This window comes from Tachypleus tridentatus, chromosome 8, assembly GCF_004210375.1.
Source record: "Tachypleus tridentatus isolate NWPU-2018 chromosome 8, ASM421037v1, whole genome shotgun sequence".
Classification (NCBI taxonomy): Eukaryota; Metazoa; Arthropoda; class Merostomata; order Xiphosura; family Limulidae; genus Tachypleus; species Tachypleus tridentatus.
Genome location: NC_134832.1, coordinates 31982972 through 32009827, shown reverse-complemented (window position 1 = coordinate 32009827; position 26856 = coordinate 31982972). Strand labels below are relative to the sequence as shown.

Genomic DNA, 26856 nt, shown 5'->3' with positions numbered 1-26856 from the left:
GAGAAACTTAACAACTCAGGAGAAGAAGTAACTTTGCAGACGAATAGTTGAGTTGAATTCTCGTAGAAAAATCTTTTTAAAGAATTGAAAATTAAATTTAGAAAACGCCGCCAACAAAACGCACTATTTTTAGTCGCGGCATAGTGGCTCATTGAACGGCTCAGATTCTCTTTGTTTGTTTTCAAGTATAAACTTTGAACTCATAGCATCGTCGAGTCTGAACCGGTTTCAGATCTATTTACAGTTTTGGAATCAGGAGATGAAACCCATTCGATTGATGTGTTTAAACACGCCCAAAGTTTCATAGATTAGATTACTCTAATATTGCTTTAAAGAATTTCATCTTGAGGATAACCTGGTAAATATCCTGATGAATAATAAAATCGGTTCCAGTGTACACGTGCCCCACGACTTGTATTGTTGGCGCACAAAATATAGCTACTAAAAATAAGAATTAAGAAAAAGTGTTAGAGATTAATTTACTCTAATTCTGTCTGAAGTGCCGCGGTTATTGAGAATTCCTTTATCGAAGCGCACTATTTTTTTTCTGCCACAACTCCTTGTTTCTAGTTCACATGGTGCTCGAGTTTGTTCACACGTCTTTATTTTTCTACCTCCAGTTTCATTACGAAAGAACAACTTCTGAAATGTAATAATTGATTTTATATTCCTTAAAACAACCCATCTAAAACACATGTCCGTGATCTCTAAGTTTATATCACACGAAATAGCCAAAATATGCTTTTGTGTTTGTTTTTAACGCAGAGCTACACAAAGGACTATCTGCTCTTTGTCAACCGTGAATAATTGAGTTGTTTGTTTCTTTTTTAATTTCGCGTAAAGCTACATGAGGGCTACCTGCGTTAGCCATCCTTAATTTAGCAGTGTAAGACTAAAGGGAAGGCAGCTAGTCATCACCACCTATTGTCAACTCTTGGGCTACTATTTTACTAACGAATAGTGGGATTGACTGTACATTATCACGTCCTCACGGCTGAAAGGGCGAGTATGTTTGGTGTGACGGGGATTCGAACCTGCGACCCTTAGATTAGGAGGCGAGCGCCTTAACCACCTGGTCATGCCGGGCCGGATAATCGAACTTCAAAGTTTAGCCTCGTAAGATGGAAAGGTTTTCGCTGATCCAGTATAAGACATAATATGCATATGATGAATACAAATAATTGCATTATTAATTAACGAGTAGATCGCGAGGCTTAACAACACACTGAAAAAATTTTTTGTGAGTTTGAGAAAAGATATAAATTCCTTCAATAATATGTATTTTTATACCTTCTGATATTCGATACATCCTCAGTTTCTGATCGTGTATGGCTTGAGAAAAGCCCTTAAAACGTACTCATATCAGACCAATCAGGCAACGTGATGTCACTCTAGTATTCCAACAACAGATGAACAAAAATCTTTATCAAGACTACGCGCGTTTTGTTTGTTTCTTCTAAAAATGTAATTTATATAAAGTATACGAGACGCCAGACAGTCAACAAGCAAACACTTTATATACGCTGTTACATTACTTTAGAACTTAGAAAATCAGGAACAGAATTCACAGATTCATCCTGCGGCTTTTCATTAAGAACTAATGTAATTTGCCAAGGCTGTTTTCATGTTTTCCTGCCTTAGTAAGGGCGCCAATAAAGCAATAGCATCGGGAACCATAGTTTTTATAGACGGTTGCGAATGGCAACACGTGTTTTGCGCACCAAAAGAACCCGATATGAGTGCGTAGATCAAATACCAATTGACCGTTTTTTCACAGGAAAATGTCACAGTTATGGTATCTACCACACATTCACGTTATATAATAAACGGAAACAGGATTTTATTCGGATCACAGTATAGATTTTTACTTTTTTGAAACGAGTGCGCACACTAAAGCTATTGTCCACTCATAACAAATGTTATTTACCCGCAATTTGATCTAAACTAATCGCAAAGTCAAATTTTATCACGTTTTATTGAGGGAGTATCGTATATCTAAGCGTAATCACGTTATCACATTCAAGCTTAGCCATACCTATAATATGCAAAAAAAGATGTTTTCCTTCGTTTAGTTATAGGAGAATTTACGTAGTGGCGATGAGTCTGCAGTGGAAATATTGACATTGTCACTGGAAAAACTACCAATCTTCATAACGCAGTTTGCTTTAGGATTTACGTTTTTACAAACTGCAGATTGTTGCGGAAAGCATCCACAACAAAGGAACCAGTTTAATTAATGAATGAATAAAGAGGGGAATAACGAACTAGCAAGTTCTATAAATATATAGATAACAGAAAATGTAAAGGGAGTATTAAACGTAAAACAAGAAGTAACTGACAGTAAATAACAAACGAAGTGAAAATCAGATCCAAAGATATGACAGTAAAACAAACAAACAAAATGAAACTAGAAGTAACTGACAGTAACAATAAGCCACATGTAAAATAAGAAGTAATTCAGAGTGAAAAAATATCCAAATAATAAAAAAGTAAAACTGCAGTGACATCAACATCAAACATAAGACTAGAATCTCTGACAATAATAATAAATTAAAGTAATTCAACAAGTAACTGGCACTATGAAGAGGTGGGACAGAGTAAGTCTACGGATTTATAAAGCTTTATGTATTATTTCTATATGAAGCACACTCGCTATAATAAATCAAACGGAATATCTTACACCGGACATCGACAGAGAGTAATGGATATCTATAATAAATCAAACGGAATATCTTACACCAGACATCGACAGAGAGTAATGGATATCTAACAGTGATAGCAAACCATTAATATTTTACACAGTCAACAAATAAAAGTGTATGTTTTTCCTTATAGCAAAGCCGTATCGGGCTATCTGCTGTATCCACCGACAGAAATCGAACCCCTGATTTTAGCTTTGAAAATCGTAGACTTACCGCTGTTCCAGCGGGGAACACAAATAAAAGTAAACGAGAAACATCTAACAGAGTTAATACACAAAATTAATAGAAGTATGTGACAGTAGTAGCGACCGAATTATAAAATAAGGATTAGTTGAAAGTTATAACAAGTCAGTAGTAAAACAAGAAGTATATCGAGCGAAGATAAATGTCTAAGCTCATTTAAAAATATCTCATACTGGTAACAAACTGAATCACAACTATCACATAGAACTTATTAGAAACCAAACGTTTAACACAAATATGCCTGTTAAAAATAATAAACTCTTTATATCTGACATTGATGCAAACTACATCAGAAGTATGTGACGTTGATAATTTACGTATCTGTATTTCAAATTCGCGCAAAGCTACACGAGGGTTATCTGCGCTACCCATCCGTAATTTAGCAAAGTAAACTTAAGGGGAAGGCAGCTATTCATCACCACTCACCATCAACTCTTAAGCTACTCTTTTACCAACGTTGATAACACACTGAAACAGGAGTATCTGACAGTAATACCAAACTATATCAGAAGTATCTGACAGTAATACCAAACTATATCAGAAACATCTAACAGTGATACCAAACTATATCAGAAGTATCTGACAGTAATACCAAACTATATCAGAAGTATCTGACAGTGATACCAAACTATATCAGAAGTATCTGACAGTAATACCAAACTATATCAGAAGTATCTGACAGCAATACCAAACTATATCAGAAGTATCTGACAGTGTTACCAAGTTATATCAGAAGTATCTGATTTTGATGGAAGACGGAAACAGAAGTATCTGACAGTGAAGAGATACACTAGAAGTATCTAATAATTATATACCAAATGTAAAAGCGAGAAGTATCTAAGAGTGAAGAGAGACACTAGAAGTATCTAATAACTATAAACCAAATGTAAAAGCGAGAAGAATGACAGTGAAGAGAGACACTAGAAGTATCTAATAATTATATACCAAATGTAAAAGCGAGAAGTATCTAAGAGTGAAGAGAGACACTAGAAGTATCTAATAACTATAAACCAAATGTAAAAGCGAGAAGAATGACAGTGAAGAGAGACACTAGAAGTATCTAATAACTATAAACCAAATATAAACGGGAGAAGAATCTGACAGTGAAGAGAGACACTTGAAGTATCTAATAATTATAAACCAAATGTAAGAGCGAGAAGAATGACAGTGAAGAGAGACACTAGAAGTATCTAATAAATATAAATCAAATGTAAAAACTAGAAGAAACTCACAGTAAAGAAAGATACTAGAAGTATCTAATAATTATAAACCAAGTGTAAAATCAAAAAAAATCTGACAGTAAAGAAAGACACTAGAAGTATCTAATAACTATAAACCAAATGCAAAAACTAGAAGAAACTCACAGTGAAGAGAGATACTAGAAGTATCTAATAACTATTAACCAAATGCAAAAACTAGAAGAAACTCACAGTGAAGAGAGATACTAGAAGTATCTAATAACTATAAACCAAATGCAAAAACTAGAAGAAACTCACAGTGAAGAGAGATACTAGAAGTATCTAATAACTATAAACCAAATGCAAAAACTAGGAGAAGAATATAAGGGTGAATAGAGACATTAGAAGTATGTAATAATTATAAACCAAATGTAAAAGCGAGAAGAATCTGACAGTGAAGAGAAACACCAGACGTATCTCATAACTATAAATCAATTGTAAAAGCGAGGAGAATCTGACAGTGAAGAGTAACACTAGAAGAATCTAATAACTATAAACCAAATGTAAAAGCGAGAAGAATCTGACAGTGAAGAGAGACACTAGAAGTATCTAATAACTATAAACCAAATGCAAAACTAAAAGAAACTCACAGTGAAGAGAAACACTAGAAGTACCTAATAATTATAAACCAAATGTAAAAGCGAAAAAAACCTGACAGTGAAGAAAGACACTAGAAGTATCTAATAACTATAAACCAAATGTAAAAACTAGAAGAAACTCACTGTGAAGAGAAACATTAGAGGTACCTAATAATTATAAATCAATTGTAAAAGCGAGGAGAATCTGACATTGAAGAGTAACACTAGAATAATCTAATAATTATAAACCAAATGCAAAACTAAAAGAAACTCACAGTGAAGAGAAACACTAGAAGTACCTAATAATTATAAACCAAATGTAAAAGCGAAAAGAATCTGACAGTGAAGAAAGACACTAGAAGTATCTAATAACTATAAACCAAATGTAAAAACTAGAAGAAACTGACAGTGAAGAGAAACACTAGAAGTACCTAATAATTATAAACCAAATGTAAAAGCGAGAAGAATCTAGCAGTGAAGAGAGACACTAGACGTTTCTAATAATTATAAACCAAATATAAAAGCAAGAAGAATCTGACAGTAAAGAGAGACACTAGAAGTATCTAATAATTATAAACCAAATATAAACGCGAGAAGAATGACAGTGAAGAGAGACACTAGAAGTATCTAATAACTATAAACCAAATGTAAATGCGAGAAGAATCTGGCAGTGAAGAGAGACACTAGAAGTTTCTAATAATTATAAACCAAATATAAAAGCAAGAATCTAACAGTAAAAAGAAACACTAGAAGTATCTAATAATTATAAACCAAATATAAACGCGAGAAGAATGACAGTGAAGAGAGACACTAGAAGTATCTAATAATTATAAACCAAATATAAACGCGAGAAGAATCTGACAGTAAAGAGAGACACTAGAAGTATCTAATAATTATAAACCAAATGTAAAAGCGAGAAGAATCTAACAGTGAAGAGAGACACTAGAAGTATCTAATAACTATAAACCAAATGCAAAAACTAAAAGAAACTCAAGTGAAGAGAGACACTAGAAGTATCTAATGACTATATACCAAATGTAAAAGCGAGAAGTATCTAAGAGTGAAGAGAGACACTAGAAGTATCTAATAAATATAAATCAAAAGTAAAAACTAGAAGAAACTCACAGTGAAGAGAGACACTAGAAAAACTAGTAATTATAAACCAAATGTAAAATCAAGAAGATACTTCTAGTATCTAATAACTATAAACCAAATGTATAAAACTAGAAGAAACTCAAGTGAAGAGAGACATTAGAAGTATCTAATAACTATAAACCAAATTCAAAAACCAGGAGAAGAATCTAAGGGTGAAGAGAGACATTAGAAGTATGTAATAATTATAAACCAAATGTAAAAGCGAGAAAATCTGACAGTGAAGAGAAACACCAGAAGTATCTGATAACTATAAATCAATTGTAAAAGCGAGGAGAATCTGACAGTGAAGAGTAACACTAGAAGAATCTAATAACTATAAACCAAATGTAAAAGCGAGAAGAATCTGACAGTGAAGAGAGACACTAGAAGTATCTAATAACTATAAACCAAATGCAAAACTAAAAGAAACTCACAGTGAAGAGAAACACTAGAAGTACCTAATAACTATAAACCAAATGTAAAAGCGAGAAGAATCTGGCAGTGAAGAGAGACACTAGAAGTTTCTAATAATTATAAACCAAATATAAAAGCAAGAAGAATCTGACAGTAAAGAGAGACACTAGAAGTATCTAATAATTATAAACCAAATATAAACGCGAGAAGTATGACAGTGAAGAGAGACACTAGAAGTATCTAATAACTATAAACCAAATGTAAAAACTAGAAGAAACTCACAGTGAAGAGAGACACTAGAAGTATCTAATAATTATAAACCAAATATAAAAGTGAGAAGAATCTACCAGTGAAGAGAGACACTAGAAATATCTAATAATTATAAACCAAATTTTAAAGCGAGAAGAATCTGACAGGGAAGAGAAACATGAGAAGTGTGTCCGACAGAACAGAAATGTTTAAAAATACTTTTTTGCTGTTGATAAAAATGTGATAAAGCAATTTGTATTCTCAGTTAGTTTATTGGTTAAAACTATGAATTAAATATACACCGGTTAGTTTAATGTGTAATCTCATAAAAACCTTCTAGTTTCAACACATATCAAGTGTATATGTCATTTTCAAGGTCGATATACTACAACGTAAAAGCCAATAACACTGTTAGCAGCATCAGTATCCAACTGATGACCGATGACCAAGTGACCACTGAAGCCTTTTTTTTATCTGTTGCTTATAGTTACTATCATTTATCATTAATTTTAATTGTTATTGTAGAATTTCGTCAGTTATTCTGGTAGAAATTATAACGTAATTACAGTACTATTAATCGAAACATAAAACGAATTGTTTGATATCAAAAACGGAGCAGTTTAAAGTAAATTATGCACTGTCTCATAGTTGAGTATCATTTGAACTTACAACGCTAAAATTCAAGCCCATTGTGAAACTTCGCGCTATAAATTCCCGAATAAACATGGTTTGTCAGTATATTCACAACCATAACATTTTCTTCCATTCTACTCTGCCTTAACTAACACGTTTTCAACTTTTTTTTTCAAACAGTTTCTAATAAAACACCTTAACTGTTAAAAATTATCTATTATTAAAATTATGTAACTTTCAGATATTGGAAGAAAATATTTTTAAGACTGACAATTGTTTCAGCCTATCTTTATAAAAGACAAAAACATTAAATATTGTATTGAAATAAAAGCTGATCAACCTGTCCCGTTTCTTGAATGTTTTATTAATACCAGCCTTTTCTATGCTTTTTTAAAATGATCGAGCTCGACTTCTGGCCTAAATTTTTAATTCAAAAATTTTAATAATTTAACAGGCCCGGCATTACCAGGTGGGTAAAGGCGTTCAACTCGTAATCGAAGAGCTCGCGAGTTCGAATTCTCGTCGCACAAAACATGCTCGCCCGTTCAGCCGTGTGGGCGTTATATTGTGAAGGTCAATCCCATTATTCGTTGGTAAAAGAGTAGCTCAAGAATTGGCGGTGGGTGGTGATGACTAGCTGCCTTTCCTCTAGTATTACACTGCTAAATTAGGGACGACTAGCGCAGATAACCCTTGAGTAGCTAGCTTTGCGCAAAATTCAAACAAACAATAATATAATGTTGTTGTTTTTCTTTTTTCGAGTCCCTTATATTGAAAAGACTCAAAAGTAAGCATTATATGTTTCTCATTGTGATACTGCGCAGCTCAGTTACAAAAACTTTGTATTCGACGCATTGTCAATGCTACAAATTTATAAACGCAGATGTTACGTTTAAAACGCGATAGAATTTCTGTCTGTACACTTCGAACAAATCAATCTATACGAACATCTTAATTGAACCAAAAACTCTTAAACGCTTCGATCTATCCTTGCTTCAATCAAAATTCGAAGAAACAAGGTACTAAAGTTCAGGTCCTATTATTGTGAATTAGGTAACAGCTAACACTTAAGTGTCAGTCGAGGAGCAGAACTGACCATCATGTACAACTAACTATCCGCAAGACTCGTGTAATTCACTTAGTCTGTAACGCTGAACGAATGCAAGTGTTCATTGGGTACCTTCTCCACTTTCTCACTTCCCAGCATTGTTATTGGTATCACGAGTGGTGAAGTAAGCTCGTTAAGTGGCGGCAAAAATTAGTTAGTTCCCACCTACCGTTGCTGGAAATTGAGATAGCTTCTCGTTTTACCGCCACAAATTGGTTTACTGTGACCGCTAGGGAACGCAGCAATCTCGTTGTTGTCGTTAGCAGAAGCAAGATACCGATTACTTAGAGCCCAGAGAGTGAAACACAGGGTAGAATAGCACGGTGCGTACATCCTATAGAGGGCTTACATCTAGGAGACACTGTGGTTAAACTTCTCATATCGATACATTGATCTACAAAGAAATCGATGGTAAATGTTTACCGCAGAATCACCTTTTATAGACTAACGCCTCTAAACGATTGTATTCAAACGTTGAAATAAAATAAAAAATATGATGAATGAAAACAGATTAACTTCTATGATGATACGAGTTATGCAATAGATGTTCTACGCAAGACAATATTGATTCTTTAACGTTTCTTCGAAACGCTGTCCAATCTCACCTTATGGGACTGTAAGCTAACTACACGAATGACTTTCAGGAAACGCTCAAATAATTTTAAATTTTTGGCCGACATATGAATGTGGAATACATCTAATTTTACACAGAGAATAACACTCAATACATCTAATTTTACACAGAGAATAACACTCAATACATCTAGTTTCACACAGAGAATAACGTTTCTTTATGCATAGGAACATATTTCTTAATATGTACTTGTATGTATGCATATGTATACAATGGATATTGAGCAACGATAGTGACTGTTATCCGAAGTAAATGCTAAGTCCATTAAAACTTTAAACTGATGGAGCCTGTAAATTACAAGCATATTAAATTGGTTTGGTTCAATTACAAAGAATCTTAAATCAGTTGTACCCAAGCGCAGACGCGAGATTTTTTTGAAAAATAAATTAAAGAAATTTTAAGTTTTCAACTGAACAGAGAAGTTGAGTTGGTAAAAACAAAACAAAAAACACCTAATTACAATAATCATTATATTGGTAATAATTTCCTATATAAATGACGCAAGACACTGAGACACTTTGGTAGACACTAACTAATTTAACAGTGATACCTCCAAAGGAGGTGGTTGGTTGGATGAGCTCAAGTCCATACCTTCCTATTCTTATGTGTCCCCCTCTGTCGTAAAAATTATCAACAACTATGAAAAGATTTCTTTGGTTCTTGTTGCGAGTTGTTATGAAAAAAAAAATCAGCTTTAAAATTAATTAAACGCAGGTACTTTTAAGCTTTAACGGTATAACAAACAAGACAAACTCTGATACGCTATTAGGCGTTTTGGTTTGTCTTCAATTTCGCGCGAAGCTACACGAAGGCTATCTGCACTAGCCATTCCTAATTTAGCAGGGTAAGACAGACTTCACTACTCCCCGCCAACTCTTGGGCTACTCTCTTACCAATGAATGGTGGAATTGACTGTCACAACTTAATACCCTCTCTGCTCAAGGGGCGAGTACGTTTGATGTGACAGGGATTCGAACCCGCGATCCTCAGATTATAAGTTAAGCACTCTAACCACCAGGCCCTATTATTAATAAGTAATAATAAGCAAAAGTTTAAAAAGCGACCTTTTCGGTTCGTAATATCTTTCTCTTTTACTGCCATCTGCACGTCAATGAAGTTTATATTAGCCTAAACCTTTGAAATATGAGATTAACTCTGGAATTGGGCCAGTCTGTGTACACATTAAATAAATACTTCCTTAAACGACAGTCATATCAAATCTTTCTCTCGCCCTCAAAAACACCTATACCTACCATAATGAAAAATCACGCACATGACAAATAACCATGTCATTGCGTAAGTCACGTGCTACTCTCGTAACTTACGTATCGATATCTATATCTATATATATATATATATATATATATGAGTTGGTGTAAGTCACAAAATTTACCATTAAGTGTAACGTTATTAATAAAGAAATGTATCGTAAAATCGATTTATATTTTTCCGATTTTTCTCAATTAATAATGTGTTTAGGATTTCAAATTAGAACCGGACAGTTGTTTGTCTGTCATCTCGTTCGCCGCAACTTAAGAATTTTGGTATTAACGAAAGACCGCAACAGTGGTAGGCGAAGACTGGGTGAGGACTGGATTTCAGAGCTGGTTTAAAACCAGTGTGATACCATTGTATTACCTTCTCTTTAAATTTTGGGTATAAGAGTGATAGTCAATCACTTAGCACCGATGGTGAATAATTGTTGTTTAAGACTCATAACGTAGAAAAATTAATATATAGAGTTATACACGGACATTTCTTTACGTTAAAATACTTTTATTTGTGTGCTTTCGTCCCTCTAATGGAAGTCTTCATCGGAAAACAATGTTATGGTCATGTTGACTAGTTGTTTACCCTGTGGTCAGTAGTTCAAAATTAGAAACTTGCAGTAAATAGACTTAGTACTTTTTACCATAAATACAAATACAAATAACAAGAATAAAATACTGTTATTATGTCTCTGATTTGCGAGGCCCGGCATGGCCAAGCGTGTTAAGGCGTGCGACTCGTAATCTGAGGGTCGCGGGTTCGCATCCCAGTTGCGCCAAACATGCTCGCCCTTTCAGCCGTGGGGGCGTTATAAAGTGACGGTCAATTCCCGCTATTCGTTGGTAAAAGAGCAGCCCAAGAGTTGGCAATGGGTGGTGATGACTAGCTGCCTTCACTCTTGTCTTACACTGCTAAATTAGGGACGGCTAGCACAGATAGCCCTCGTGTAGCTTTGTGCGAATTTCTAAAATAAACAACAACAAAAAACTGATTTGCGATACGCAATGGAATAACCAAGAAAAATATAAGAAAAAACACATCTGTAGTCTAATGTGATTTTCATAACTAACATTAGGCCTACTGTTTTCGCCAGCTTTCAACGTTTAAACGAGTGATATCAAAACTTACTGTTGTTTATGATTAATGCGAGTCATCTCGAGTTTGTTTATTTGGCTACGATATCGCCGTTCATGCAATTAAATATAATTTAACTTTGTGTGAGTCATTATTTCACGAAATTAAACTGTTAGAGATTTCTCTGTTACCTATTCCCGTTGAACATAATGTTGAATGAATATAAATTGAACTCGTGGCTGAAAAAAAACACCAAAACAATTATTCCTGAAAATGAGTAACTGGTATAATTTTGTTACGTAAATAAAAGATACATTCTGATTGGGTAAATACATATGGCAGATCCATTACAAATGACGTACAAAACAAGAAGACTCAAATGTCCAATTAAATTTGATATTAGTTTCACTGCATGACAAAACCAGATGCCCTGCTGCAACATGTACAGGCGTAGCAACAGTCATTTTAAACCTCGAATGCAATGGTAATCTGAGTAGGAATAAAAACTTGCAATGAAAGGCTTAACTTTTCATCATTAAGTAGCGTTAGAAAACAGTAATATCAGACTTTCCATCACAGGAACCCCAGGAATGGGAGATTTAAACTTTCGACAGCCTCGTTGGTATTAATACCAGTATACTTAAAAAGTCATAGGTCATATAAAGTGCTTTTATTTCCTTAACATTCAAAGTGTGAGGGATATAAAACTCGGTAAATGTTTGCTTATGAAGAGCACTTATTATTAAATATTAATCGTTTTCACAGTACGTTCTGAGTACGTTTAACGAAGTCAAGAAACGAATGTTAGTAGAACGAATAATATCAGCTGTACTAAAAGAGAAGGTCCGGCATGGCCAGATGATTAAGGCACATCTGAGGATCGCGGGTTCGATTCCCTGCTACACCGAACATGCTCGCCCTTTCAGCCGTGGCTGTGTTATAATGTGACGGTTAATCTCACTATTTGTTGGCAAAAGAGTAACCCAAGAGTTAGTAGTGGGGGTTCATGACTAGCTGCCTTCCCTAGTCGTACACTGCTAAATTAGGGATGGCTAGCGCAGATAGCTCTAGTGTAGCTTTGCGCCAAATTCGAAAGAAACCAACCAAAACTAAAAGAAAAAAAATCATTGTTTAACCCTAAAACTGGAAATCATTCGCACATAAACTAGTGGCGTTTTTTTAGTTATTAAAATCAGTTATTAGTTATTTTATTATTAAATAGTTATTTAGTTATTAATTCAGTTGTTTAATGATAAAAGCCGTTGCAACGATACCTTAGTATTAGATATTTCAAACTATTGTGTTCATCGGTTCACCTCTTATAAAGAAATTTTCATTTGAAAAGTAATTCTCTACCCCAACTCTCCGTTTGTCAATATCCATGTAAAGATAATGTAATATACGTATAGAATACTTCTTTTCAGAACTAAAATAGTCACTAGGAAAAATGTCAGAAAGTCATGTTTATTGTAGTTTCAGCTGCGAGTGTCCGGTTGTATGGTATGATTTTAAAAGAAATTCAAACGTTGTGGATAGAGTCCATCCATTTATCGTGGTGTTAAACTTAGAAGTGATCAGGAATTATGTGGATAGATTTACGATGAAGTTCGTGTTAAGTTGATCAGAAATATAAATCGCATTCCAAAGTTGCACGAGAGCTATCTGCGCTAGCCGTCCCTAATTAAGCAGTGTAAGACTAGAGGGAAGAAAGATAGTCATCACTACCCGCCGCTAACTTTTAGGCTACTGTTTTACCAAAAATAGAGTGATTAATTGTAACATTATATCGCCCTCGCGGCTGAAAGGGCGAGCATGTTTTGTGTGACGGGTATTCGAACCCGCGACTCTTGGATTACGAGATGGTTAAGGCACTTGACTCGTAAAACAGTGAGAACAAGCATCTTTGTTCTTCAGGATGTTACCACTTTGTTCGTCTTAGATCTTTCAGTAGCTGAGAAACTTAGATACGATTGATCAGACCTCAACCAGTGAAAGTTATTATCAGTAGGTAAAAAATATATACTTTTAGTATTGTTTGTGCTAAACATGGTGAATGTTTTCGGCGAAACGAAAATGTTAAAACCTGTTATTAAAGCGCAAAAGGTCAAAATGGAATAGCTCAGGGTTAAAGTATCCTTGAACTGGGAAGACATTTCATCAACATTTTTAAAAAAAAGTGTCGTTTTGTTTTATTTTAATTTGCTTTGTTTTTTTTTGTCAAAGCAAGAGTTTGAACCTTAATTTAAACTAATACTCATATGACAGATTGGACTGCTGGATTTCGTCTTGTTGAATCAAAATGACAATATCTTTACAATAAATCCGTGATTTTAGGGTTAAAGAGATTAAACGAGACCAGTAACACAAACCCAGGTACAGCTCACAGAAGGCCAGTAACACAAATCCAGATACATCTTACAGAAGAGCAGTAACACAAACCCAACCCAAGCACATCTCACGAAGACCAGTAACACACACCCAGGTTCATCAGAAAAGACCTGATACCTTGTTCATTCATTTTTGTTTTGTTTGTTTGTTTTTGCTGCAAATGTAATTAGTAAATGTGTCCACTCTATTTGGTTTCAAATTAAAGAATGCCTCATGAAAATGTCGACTCTCTACAGGTATTGATGCTTACTAGTTTGCTATTATAATTATGTAATCAGAAATAATTACAAGAATGTTAACAAAATCTTCAAACTTACACTTGGGACGTTGTCGTTAGTGCATATCCCATCAGACAACAACCTATCTCGAATCTCCCAGGCAAAAATAGAAGGGCATTCCCTTTTGTATTGGGCGATATTGCTCACTACATCGGGAGTTGCCACTCGTGGTTTACTCCCACCGATGGCCCGGGGCCGAATGGACCCGGTCTCGTAATATCGGCCTAGGATTTTGGAAACGCAGCCGTTAGACACCTGAAGGATTCGTGAAATATCGCAGGGTCTAGCACCACTGTGGGCCAGTTCTACAATTTTCTGTCGTGTGGAGTCTGGCAAGGGCCGTCCGTTGACGTAGATTCCTCCCAACTGGTTGATACCGCTGTGTCCTGGGGGGAAGAGTAGCATCATTCATTAGCTATGAAGAAGAAAAAAAGAAAAGAAGGCTTTCAAAAATTTACGCTTGAGTAAAATCGGATTTGGATAATTTACCCAATTTTGACCTGTTTTCCAAAAACCGGAAGAAATTGATGAAATGAAAATCTTTTCTTCTCATCACAATGTGTTAAAATTACGTATCTATATGATCTATCAAGAGATTGTTTAGCTTAATATGTTTTTTTTTTTAAATGAAAATATTATGCTTTACCTTGCACTATCTTTTTAAGGGGAAGCACCACTTGCTGTATTAACACTGAGTGTATTATAAAGTCGTGGTGTGTTTTTAAGTCACCGTTGTGTGATCAATACGTTTCATATTGCAGAATACAATTATACTTGTAGACTTTGGAAACAATCTAGCAGACGAAGATCGTTGCAGATAACCGTACTCATCGATTTCACAATAATCTCAAAACTATAGTAATAATTAACTGTAGTGTTATATGTTTATTGGGTTATACAAATATAAATTGGTCAGTTACATGTATTGTTGTAAGTAGTGTTTATATAACTTAATCAGTTCCTACAATTAGTGATTATATCTATCAAAAACATTGAATCTGTTGAAGGAGGTGAAATCAAAACAACCACATAAGCTTCTTGTGATCAGTGGTTTAAAACAACATATTCGAAAATTTGTGATCAATGTCATGAATGTATACAAACAGCGCCACCGTAATGTGCAGGTATAGAAACAGTGAGCTTCTGAAAGCTTTACGACACGATTTTTAATGCAGAGTAAACAAAGACAACAAAAGTAAAATTAATTACAACAGCTTAAATTAGAGCGATACCAAGAATCAAAAGCATACAGAATAAAATCATTTGTGGATTTTTACACACAGATATAACATCATATCCACCAAATAACACAGAAGCAAGTCAAAATCAGTTACTCTAAGCGCTATACTGTTTAATAAAACCATCTTACGTTTCGGTCAAACAAAAATACAGTACAACACAGCTACAAAATTATCTAAAACGTAGGCCTACAATGTCTTACGATTCCAAACCTAGGTATCAATTAATATGCTTTATTTGGAAAACATTTTGCAGAAGAGAGATACCAGAATTATACATTGTTAAACCAGTCTCAGCTGACTTTATTGGGTTGTTTTTTACAGTTTTTTTACGCTCTTGGAGAAAGATCAAGAAAATGTTTTTGAAACAGTGTTAAAACTACACCCAGAAAAAAAATCCCTGGATGCGTATTTCACAGACAAAAGTAACTGCAATTTTTATATGAGCGTGTTTTAACGTGTCAGAAAATGTGGCCTTTCACATCGAAGAACAAACTACAGAATTAACGAGTTTATAATCTTGTGCTTCTAGACTGATATAATGCATTTCATCATCAAGGTTTCGCCAGGCATGGCCAGGTGGTTAAAGTACTCGAGTCATAATCTGAGGGTTGTGGGTTCGAATCCCCGTCATACAAAACATGCTCGCCCTCTCACCCATAGGGGCGTTTTAATGTGGCGGTCAATCTCACTATTCGTTGGTAAAAGAGTAGTTCAAGAGTTGGCGGTGGGTGGTGATAACTAACTGCCTTTCCTGTAGTCTTACACTGCTAAATTAGGGACGACTAGCGCAGATAGTCCTCAAGTAGCTTTGCGCGAAATTTAAAACAAAACAAAACAAACAATCAACAAGGTGTTCAGCTAATAAATACATTTGTTTTTCGTCAATTATTAAAATCGATTACGCGCTTCACGAGTAAGCGAACAATTTTAGTATTTTTAAAATAAATGAAAGTTATTTAATTCTAAACATTAAAGGGCATAAAGCAACTGGAACTTGAAATTATGAAGTGTGAACCAACTAATACACACACATATATTTAATTATCTGGAATAGAGTTATAATTTCTACTTAAAAGCATGTTTAATGTAAGGATATAACTCACAACAATACGTACAAAGGTGTACTATATTATAAGCTTAGTATAAATTGTCCTATCCTTTATACAACCATCCGAATGAGAGTTAGGGTAAACGTCTCTAAACACTAATCTGTGAACCGAAACATTACAAAAATTTGTCCTTAGAGTTATACCTCAGTTCTGTTCATTTTAGTAAAATCCATCTAATCTCATATAAATTATAAGAACGAAAATTACGACGTTCTTAGAGTTTCCTCTCTCTTTCATATTCACAGTGACAACTTTGAATCTCAATACATTACGTTCGCTCTTATTGGTCAGAGTGCCTGACACACAGATTGGCCCGTCAGGTACTAGCTGGATAGATATGGTATAATTAAACTTATTTCAGACTCAAATTCGCAATCATATTGTATAATTGTACATTGTATAATTGTTTCTAACAAAAATAGTATTTATTTGTATGAAGCTATTTAACAGGACTTGAATTCAAAAGTATGAATATTACCAGATACGTTATTTCTGTTGGCAAATACAGTGTTATTTTGCTTGTTGTTTTTTTTATTCAAAACACAGCTAGAATTTGGGCGATCTTTTATTAATTTACCAAAATATCTTTTGTGTCCACAGAAAGTTTAATATGTTAGAAAACCAATAAAAAATCAGAATGTAACAGAATGTAGTAGAAATACGTCTTGACATTGTCGCTACTTTCGTGCACTCAGATCATGAAGATGTGGCTAGATATGGAATTAGAACTTCGCTTGTACTTAATTGCGTTGAGAAAAAAACAACAGAAATCATCTTGGGGCGCTCGGACCATCCCAAAAAGAAACCTGCAATAAGTCGTATCTTGGCTGTAGTAAGAAAAGTACAGTTTGTGTTTTGTAACAGGTGAAACTCTACAAACACAAATATTAGAGGCAAAATCCGTTCATATGTTTCAGACAAGAGTAAATAACATAACCAAGAAAGATTTCCACCTGCAAAAGCGATATTAGTCTCATTCTTACACGTGTTGCATTCATGACATGCCACCTCGCCGTTGTATACCTCAATCAGCTGAAGAATGGAACTGGTATTCTTACTGTTCAATACGAAAACATACCGGTCAATAAATTAGATATAGCGCCTGTGGCTTTCTTTTTTATCACACTGTTGAATTGTACATTTCATCATTTACGACTTGAACAAAACGAACCAAAAATTTCTATCAGCTCTTTAGTATTTGCGAGATTGCAAAGTAGACATTGATGGTTTACTCCTTGTCCTTCAAAATCTTCGCAGAATGAATAAATAATTCACAATTTACTTCTCAAGATTTCTCCACAGGATGAATAGCTGTGTATTTCTTTAACAGATGGCCCGGCATGACCAGGTGGTTAAAGCACACGACTCGTAATCTGAGGGTAGCGGGTTCGAATCCCCGTCGCACCAAACATGCTCGCCCTTTCAGCCGTGGACACGTTATAATGGTATGGTCAATCCTACTATTCGTTGATAAAAGAGTAGCCCAAGAATTGGCAGTGGGTAGTGATGACTACCTGCCTTCCCTCTAGTCTTACACTGCTAATTTAGGGACGGCTAGCGCAGATAGCCTTTGTGTAGCATTTCGCAAAATCCAAAAAAGAAAATCTTTGAGGCGTAACTCTGTATCGGTAATTGACGCAATAAAATATGTGATTTCATACTTTTGTTTTCAATATTCTTAGAGTGTATTGTACAATATGTCTGTAATACGAAACTTGAGAAATATTTTAAAGATTTATAACCAAATCTGTATGTCTTTATTTAATTGCTTAAATGCATAAAATGATAGTTAAATTAAACACTGCGATTAAAAATTAATCACGCGTCAGTTGTACATAGTAAAAATTCCCTTTATTTGGTTCTCAACTTTTCGCCAGGTAGCGTAAACCTAGTGAAAAATTGTGAAGAAAATAAACAAACATTTTACTACTGATAAAAATTTGTGTGAATTAAAAACATGTCAGTTCCGTTTAATATTTCAAATCACGCATAGATGTTTTTTTTCGAACAAAGTTTCGGATGTTAATGGGCTTTTGGGATAAAAATATAATAATGATTGAATATATATATATATTTCTGGATTTGAGAAAAAAAATCATTTGAATTTCGTTTGGAAATATATCTTTTATGCGCCTACAAACATAAAAAAACAAAAATCCAAATCTAATCCAAATTTTTATAATCCTGTTAGCGCTGTGAGGCGTGTGTAATATGATAGGTTTTAAGCATATCCTTTGCGTCTTTTATTATTTTTTAATTTCGTACAAATCTACACGAGGGATATCTGCGCTAGCCGTCCCTAATTTAGCAGTGTAAGACTAGAGGGAAGGCAGGTAGTCATCACCACCCACTGCCAACTCTTGGGGCTACTATTTTATCAACGAATAGTGAGATTGATCGTAACATTATAACGTTTCCACGGCTGAAAGGGCGATCACGTTTGGTGTGACGGGAATTCGAAGCCACGACCTTCAGACTACGAGTCGAGCGTTCTTACCACCTGGCCATGCCGGACCCATCCTTTGAGTCGGTATAATAAATCCTACGTATTGTAAGTTGTGGTACAGCAGTAAGTCTATAGAATTACAACGCTAAAACCAGGGGTTTGATTCTTCTCGATGGACTCAGCAGATAGCCCAACATGGCTTTGCTATAAGAAAAACACACACGCTTACATTGTAAGCTTTTGAGTTCATTTACAAAGTAATTGTTTTACAGCTTCCCGTATTCAGTTTTCATTTCAGCCTTTAAGTTCGCAGTGTCCTATTTATCGTATTAGTTTTCATCTCAGTTCGTAGTTCATCAAATCATATCTACTGTTTTGTCAGTTCCAATCTCAGCTCTCAGATCATCATACCGCATTTATTATATTATCAGTTTTCAACTTATTTAAAAATCATAAGACGTGGTCATTAATGCAACGGTAATTTACAGAATTTAAAATAAAGATCCAATTACTGCAAATGACATAAACATGCGCGACTCGAATTTTAAAGGCTTCTGACATCGCCCATTTCCAATAAATAAAACAATAAATAATATTTCGTTAAGCTCAGTATTGTTGTAACGTATTTTTAATTTTGTGTCATGGGTCATCTCAAAGATAGGAGCGTTTTATTTAAATTATCTGAAGATATTAAATAATAAATATCTCTCGCTAGGTGTTGCTGGCTAACTGGTGAATTCCAGCTAAAATATATGTTTTTACGATGCTCAGATTTCGTCTGTCCTGAAAATGCGCGCGCACCTTACTATCTTAATTTGCACGAGCGCAAAGTATACTTTAATAGTTATTTTGTACAACAGCTTAGTAAAAACTTGTCAAAGTTTTTTTACAAAAGTCTAACGTAGGGTCATAGAAGAACATTATAAGTTTATTTACTGATGGTTTTAAGTTAGGAAACTAAAACAAATAAACGTACACAAGTTACATGGAAAATGTTACAAAAATACTTTTTTTTTTACCTGATTTCGCGGAATCACATACAGGTGATAAGATTTTCAAAATTGGAATTAATAGTGTGTGAAATTCAGCTTATTAAAAATACGTTTATGCGCAAAACAACACGAATCACCTACACTCGGACATCTTATATCCAACTATGAATAATCATGTCTTACAATTCCGTGACTCAATTGAATGTTCTACATCACGCGGCGTGATATCCTCTAGGCTTCTGTTAGTAACCGCACGTGCTCTGTATACAACGATGTGATTGGAGTCGTGTGAGGTATTCCCTCAGATACAGTCTATGCAGTGGGCGTGACTTATAAAATTTGAGTGACGAATTACAAGTTGTACTAGGTCAAGATTCAACTAAGTTGAATACGTGGAAAGGACAAAGTGTAACAAGTTCTTAAAGAGTAAACATACGTATTTGTTTATACACATATAAGTGCAATATGCTTGTATCGAAGTAACTGTAATTTCATTATTTCATATTTATTGGTATTACCCATCTATACGCTTTTGTCATTTCGAAACTCATAGTCACGCTGTATTATGTTTGCGCTTTTTGGACACTGGAATGTTAATATATATTTCAAACATAAAACATATGAACAATGCGAGTAAAAAAACAACACAAAAAACACAGTCAGTACCATCGAATGAAATTTAGTTTGTAAGTAATATATAATGGAAATATTTTAACGTATCACCAAGTAACTGGAATTAAAATATATGTGAAATCTCACCGCGCAATCTGAACATATTTCCACGTAGGGCAGAAAAATAATTTCCACTAACTTTGTCTATAAGAGTGCATAAAAACATAATAGCGCTTAGCAACTTCTCTTTCTGAAAACTGATGTGAAACCTTTTATCAGAAATTAATGTTTAACTTTACTAAGTTGTGCTTATAAATGTCCTAATTCTACGTGTTTAAGAACAAGTGTGTATTATATTTTAATTCTGCGTGTGTTTACAAATTTAAATTGTTACCATATGTATCTAATAAGGTTGTTCACCCTTTTACATACAAACATATATTAGTGTCAATATTTAGTCAAGCTTCTGGCAGTCTTCTCTGTGCTTTAGTGCATGAAATTATGGGATGATTGAACAAGTATCTCAGACTGTATACAAAGGAACAGTTGTATATCGTAGTACCTATGTTATCCTTATTGGCTTTAGGCTGTTGTTTTGTCAAATCATCCATTCCCTTCGTAGCTACATTTCATCGTGGCTCGTGTTGTTTTTCAACTAAACGATTCTGTGGTTTACATGTTCGCTTGACACAAGCCTAACATGGCCGCCAGCAGTTTATCTTGTAGATGCAGCTGAAAGGGTTCTCACGTAGCTCGTATCGTAAAAGCTTCAGAAACTTTAGTTTCTGGATTACTCATTCTTTTAAATATTTATACTATCTGTTAATTGGTTAAATTGCCAAATAAATACTGCACTAACTTAAATATGAATTTAATTTTGCTTCGTTTAGAAAGACATTAAAATTAAAACGTTGGTTTGTTTTTTTTACTTCCAGTCGCTTTCGATAATTCACGAACATCTTAAATTGTCTGTTCAATTCGAAATTCGTATATTTGTTTTCAACGTTTGTTCAAAACATTCGTTATAAATTATCTGTAGAACCACCACTTTGATATGATGTTTAATGCGAACCTTTGGGCAAAGTGACTGTTGTAGTTCCTTCTGTGACTTTCTATCAATTTTCATCCGCTAATTACTGTGTGCACGTATTTATAGTAATATTGTTGAACAAACATATGAAACAAGTTAAGTTTTACATAAAATTAACGATGTAATTATAAATAGCAATACGTTCGTAACAAGGCAATGTTATATATTACTGTACGTACAATACACAGACATTTCGTATTGCTAGGTGGTAAATGTCACAAGACTCAATAGAACAAGACATCTTCATTACAAGTTCAGAAACTAGAATACACGTCCACAAGAACCGTCCAATCATATCCTAGGCCTACTTTAAAAACGCTATCGATACATGCTAAACCAGACCACATAGCTAACCTTGAAATCCTTATCTAAATTGTGGAGTATTCTAAATACGGCTGGCAAGATTTTAATTAAAATAAAGTACAGAACAACGTTTCGATGTTAACCTGAAGAATACCGTTGTTGTGTACTTTTTTATATAAATTAAAGTTTTATCACTCACATCAGCTGTCTTTAGAATGCATTTTTACTTCAAGTGAGGTTCTTGTCATCGTAAGTTGTGGTGTGTTATTTTACTGCTGTGATGCTACTAGGTATCCCCACATTTAAAATGCCATTGTTGTGGTATTATTAATTATCCCTACACTTGTTAGTAAACTGACATCCACGTGATGACAGATGAAACCTGTCAAGTAACCTGTATCCGTTGTTCTAATGTGTTACATGAGGTGTCGTGTTAGGAAACTGACATCCACGTGATGACAGATGAAACCTGTCAAGTAATGTATCCGTTGTTCTAATGTGTTACATGAGGTGTCGTGTTAGGAAACTGATATCCACATAATGACAGGTAAAACCTGTCAAGTAATGTATCCGTTGTTCTAATGTGTTACATGAGGTGTCATGTTAGTAAACTGACATCCACGTGATGACAGATGAAACCTGTCAAGTAATGTATCCGTTGTTCTAATGTGTTACATGAGGTGTCATGTTAGTAAACTGACATCCACGTGATGACAGATGAAACCTGTCAAGTAATGTATCCGTTGTTCTAATGTGTTACATGAGGTGTCATGTTAGGAAACTGACATCCACGTGATGACAGATGAAACCTGTCAAGTAATGTATCCGTTGTTCTAATGTGTTACATGAGGTGTCATGTTAGGAAACTGACATCCACGTGATGACAGATGAAACCTGTCAAGTAATGTATCCGTTGTTCTAATGTGTTACATGAGGTGTCGTGTTAGGAAACTGACATCCACGTGATGACAGATGAAACCTGTCAAGTAATGTATCCGTTGTTCTAATGTGTTACATGAGGTGTCATGTTAGGAAACTGACATCCACGTGATGACAGATGAAACCTGTCAAGTAATGTATCCGTTGTTCTAATGTGTTACATGAGGTGTCATGTTAGGAAACTGACATCCACGTGATGACAGATGAAACCTGTCAAGTAATGTATCCGTTGTTCTAATGTGTTACATGAGGTGTCATGTTAGGAAACTGACATCCACGTGATGACAGATGAAACCTGTCAAGTAATGTATCCGTTGTTCTAATGTGTTACATGAGGTGTCGTGTTAGGAAACTGATATCCACATAATGACAGGTAAAACCTGTCAAGTAATGTATCTGTTGTTAGTTACATGAGGTGTCGTGTTAGTAAACTGACATCCACATAATGACAGGTAAAACCTGTCAAGTGATGTATCCTTTGTTCCAATGTGCTACATGAGGTCTCTGCAGTTTAAATGCAATATATAACGTTTCCAGATGTTTAAGCAACATCTCTACAGTTTTAGTGTTATATGTTATCACACATCTTGACGAGTATTACTGCAACACAATAAACCCCCTCAATTTGACATTATTGTTATATGACATTATTACAGTTACGACCACAACCTGACATTTCCAGGTAATCATACATAAATTTAGTATTGATATAATCGAGAGAAATCGAGTAGACTCTAACAGTTATATACTAATTGTGCATATTTCTTCATAATGAGAAGTACATATACTATTATCAAGTGGCTTCTGGCATGGTGCTTATACCATAACATAGGTTTCCTTCACACGTTGTGCTAACTTTGCGAACGAGTAACATGTACTCTTAATTTTTAACTGCTTGTATAAATGTGCAAGTGTGACGTATTAAAACAAATTCTCGGTAAATAAGTACGCGAATTTATCGTGTAATTCACACTTAACGTTGCTTTTGAAAGCAAATTTTTAAATACGTTTCGCCTATTTGAATATCTTTGGTTTTCAGTCTCCGGACACAGCTTTATACCTCGTTTATATCATCCTGACAGAGTTAGGAATGAAGCTTACCGTCATTCTTCTAGCGGCTTGTATAATGACTTTTTCTTCATGGTTTCCTCGCGTTTCGCGAAACCCCATGCATTCAGCTACGTTTGTTACTTTTTGATCATTAACACTGGAAATCTAGACAGGCAGTTTCAACAACGAAGCTAGTGATAACTCGATTTCATGGATCATAGAAAAAAGTTAGTAACTTTCTATTCTTTTATCTTTCGTTCTCGTCACGAAAATCTAATGGTGGGTGACGAGAAGCGTGGGCTATCAACGTGTAGTGTCGTTGTATTTTTGTAGTGGAATCTCAGAAAACGGTGTATCACCCCACCAAAGTGTCAATGTTGGATACGAAATATTAATTTCAATACCTCTCTGTAAATTTAAATTGATTGGGTTAAGAAAAAAAATTGTGCCTTGGAAATTACACTCGAACTACGCTATCTTGGCAACTTAAAGTACGCACGTTTGTTTAACAGTACAACCCCTTTCAAACATGTGGTCAGCTTCCGGTCAGTTACCCCTTTCTTTGTGAACCTGACGATGACCGAAGAAGGTCGAAACGTTGTTCGCTCTTCTATGTAAAATATTTTCTCAACCCAAACGAGCCGTTTTTGCATATAAATTTCTCAACAAGTGGGTTTCTCGACATCACTGAGTAGAACTGTATCTCAGAACGATTGGTATGGGTATCAACACTTTTACTAATAGAGCAGAGAACAACGTTTCGACCTTCCTAGGTCATATTCGGGTTAACCTGAGTCGAAACATTGTTCTCTGCTTATCCATAGAAGTGTTAATACCCATACCAGCCGTTCTGAGATACATTTTTATTTCAAGTGGGTTTCTCGTCATCAAGAATAACAGTAGAACTGTTTCGTTGTGGGCGTAGATTGTTTTTAATGACGTACGTATAAATACAACTTGGGATATTTGTTTCTTTCTGATTTCCAAGAAGCAAAGCAACACAAAAAAGTGCTTTTCTTTGGAAATATACGCCTTTTTAACGCATATCTATACATATATTTATTGCCAGGGTGGTAGGGCGCTCAACTCGTAATCTGAAGGGTCGCAAGTTCGAATCTCAGTCACACTAAACATGTTCGCCCATTCAGCCTTGGGATCGTTATAATTTTGCAATGAATTCCGTTATTCGTTAGTAAAAGAGTAGCCCAAGAGTTGGCGGTGGGCGGTGATGACTAGTTGCCTTCCTTCTAGTCTTACACTGCTAAATTAGGGACGGTTAGCGCAGAAAACCCTTGTGTAGCTTTGCGCGAAATTGAAAAAAAAAAAAAAAAATTTTATGTGCATGAGTGTCTAAACTCGGGACTGGTACAAGACCTCAGCAATATAACAGTTCTTTGGTGCATTTGATAAATTAGTAGTTGAGACCGACTAGGCTTGGCAGTTGCTTGTGGCCGTGGCACGTCGAGAACCTCGCTACTCCTCCCGACCAATACTAGCTTGTCTAAAAGCTGGATCGATGGCCAACGCGTTCCTTCTAACAGCCGTCAACTCGACCCCAGTTCTGACCGCACGTTCTTTGGTCCTCAGGAAGAGTATTTGATTCTTAGAAGCCAACGACCCTGCTCAACGGAAGACACATCTGTTATGTAACGGCAAATGTTGTATATAAATCACTGTGTATGTACGACGCCCATGAAGTACGAGTACCTGATGCAACTCTAAGAATTGATCGAAATGTTGTCAGAATTCATGTTTGTATTCTTACAAGATTGTATGTATTTCGTTCTATAATGTGTGTATGTATATATAGATATATATCTGACATTTTTCTTTTTATGCATCGTACTTGACCGTTTCAATTTCAGTGTGTCGTTTGTGCATTTCCATTTAGCAATTTTTTTTTCACCTGATTTTGTTTCTAGTTTAAGAAGCCATTTTTTACACAATTTTTAACAGATTTAGAACAAAGACATCAAAGTGCTTATTTTTCGCCGGGATATTTTAACACATTGAAACATTTAAAGAGATATTTTTATAGTAGTTAAAGTCTTTTAATAAAGCAAGATAATCAATATTCGAGCGTTGAAGACGAAGTGTTGTAACTTATAAATAGTCATAAATAGTCCAACAATTCGCCACCTAGTGGCACAGCGATAAGTCTGCGGACTCGCACCACTACAAACAGGGTTTACATATACGTGGTTGGCAGCGCACAGATAATCCATTGTGTAGTTTTTCTTAATTCTAAACAAGCAAATAAATAAAATAAGAAAAACAAGGTCCATAGCATGGAGTAACACTTCACTGCCAAACCCGTTACTTCGTCGCGACATTCATGTTCCTAGCTGCTGACCAAAGTAGTTACAGTATCCCAATCACTCCACGTAATCAAAGTAAGTTACAGCATCCTAATCATGTAATCAATCAAAGTGAGTTTACAATATCCTAATGACTCCACGTAATCAATCAACGGGAGTTACGGTAACCTAGTGACTCCACGTAATAAATCAAAGTGAGTTACAGTATCCCAGTCACTTCAAGTCAGTGTCAGCCCACTATAATAAACTCATCAGTAAAAGTGACTAAAGATTTAAGTATTATAATTTCGATAAAAGGTATTTGAGATGATTTAACGACTTTTAACTCGAAACAAAATGGTGATTTTTTTTATAACATCTGAATACTTAAGTTGATTATATGTATTCCGTTAGCCTCAACCTGCCACGTTACCATAAATGTTAGTTGTTTATTTTATATATATCAAATACATTTCCCACAATGTTTTCTGAACCCTTTTTCGTGGAAAAGAACTATAGAACTTAATTCAGAATACAGAGCAATATCGCGGTCTTAAAAATAAAGTAAAACAATTCCGGAGTAACGTATTCACAGCGTTTGTTACGTACGTTAAACTTGTAGTTAAAAAAAAAGTATGTTGGAAGCTTCAGTAAATATACATACGAAAAACAATTCGTTTGTTTCATACCGTTTTCAGATTTTCTCAGTGGGAGACAGTTTATGTTAGCTTAGTTTTTTCATCCCCTCAGCTTGATTCACTTCTTAATCAGCAAGTTTACGGTCAGAATTATTTGTATAAATGGATATACACGACAAGAAATAGACTTAATTCTA

The 26856-nt window shown here is 34.9% G+C and overlaps 1 protein-coding gene across 6 annotated transcripts in view; it reads right to left on the bottom strand.

Annotated features, from left to right (window-relative positions):
* Nucleotides 1-26856, bottom strand: part of LOC143222108 (paired box protein Pax-6-like) — a 110601-nt gene that overhangs the window by 30544 nt on the left and 53201 nt on the right. For 4 of the 6 annotated variants that reach the window (XM_076448062.1, XM_076448061.1, XM_076448063.1 and 1 more), the window contains one exon: nucleotides 13982-14357. In XM_076448062.1, the coding sequence (XP_076304177.1) occupies nucleotides 13982-14350 (369 nt within the window). In that variant the 5' untranslated portion in view covers nucleotides 14351-14357. The remainder of the gene's footprint in view (nucleotides 1-13981; nucleotides 14358-26856) is intronic. The other 2 variants (XM_076448064.1, XM_076448059.1) reach the window with 1 other exon arrangement.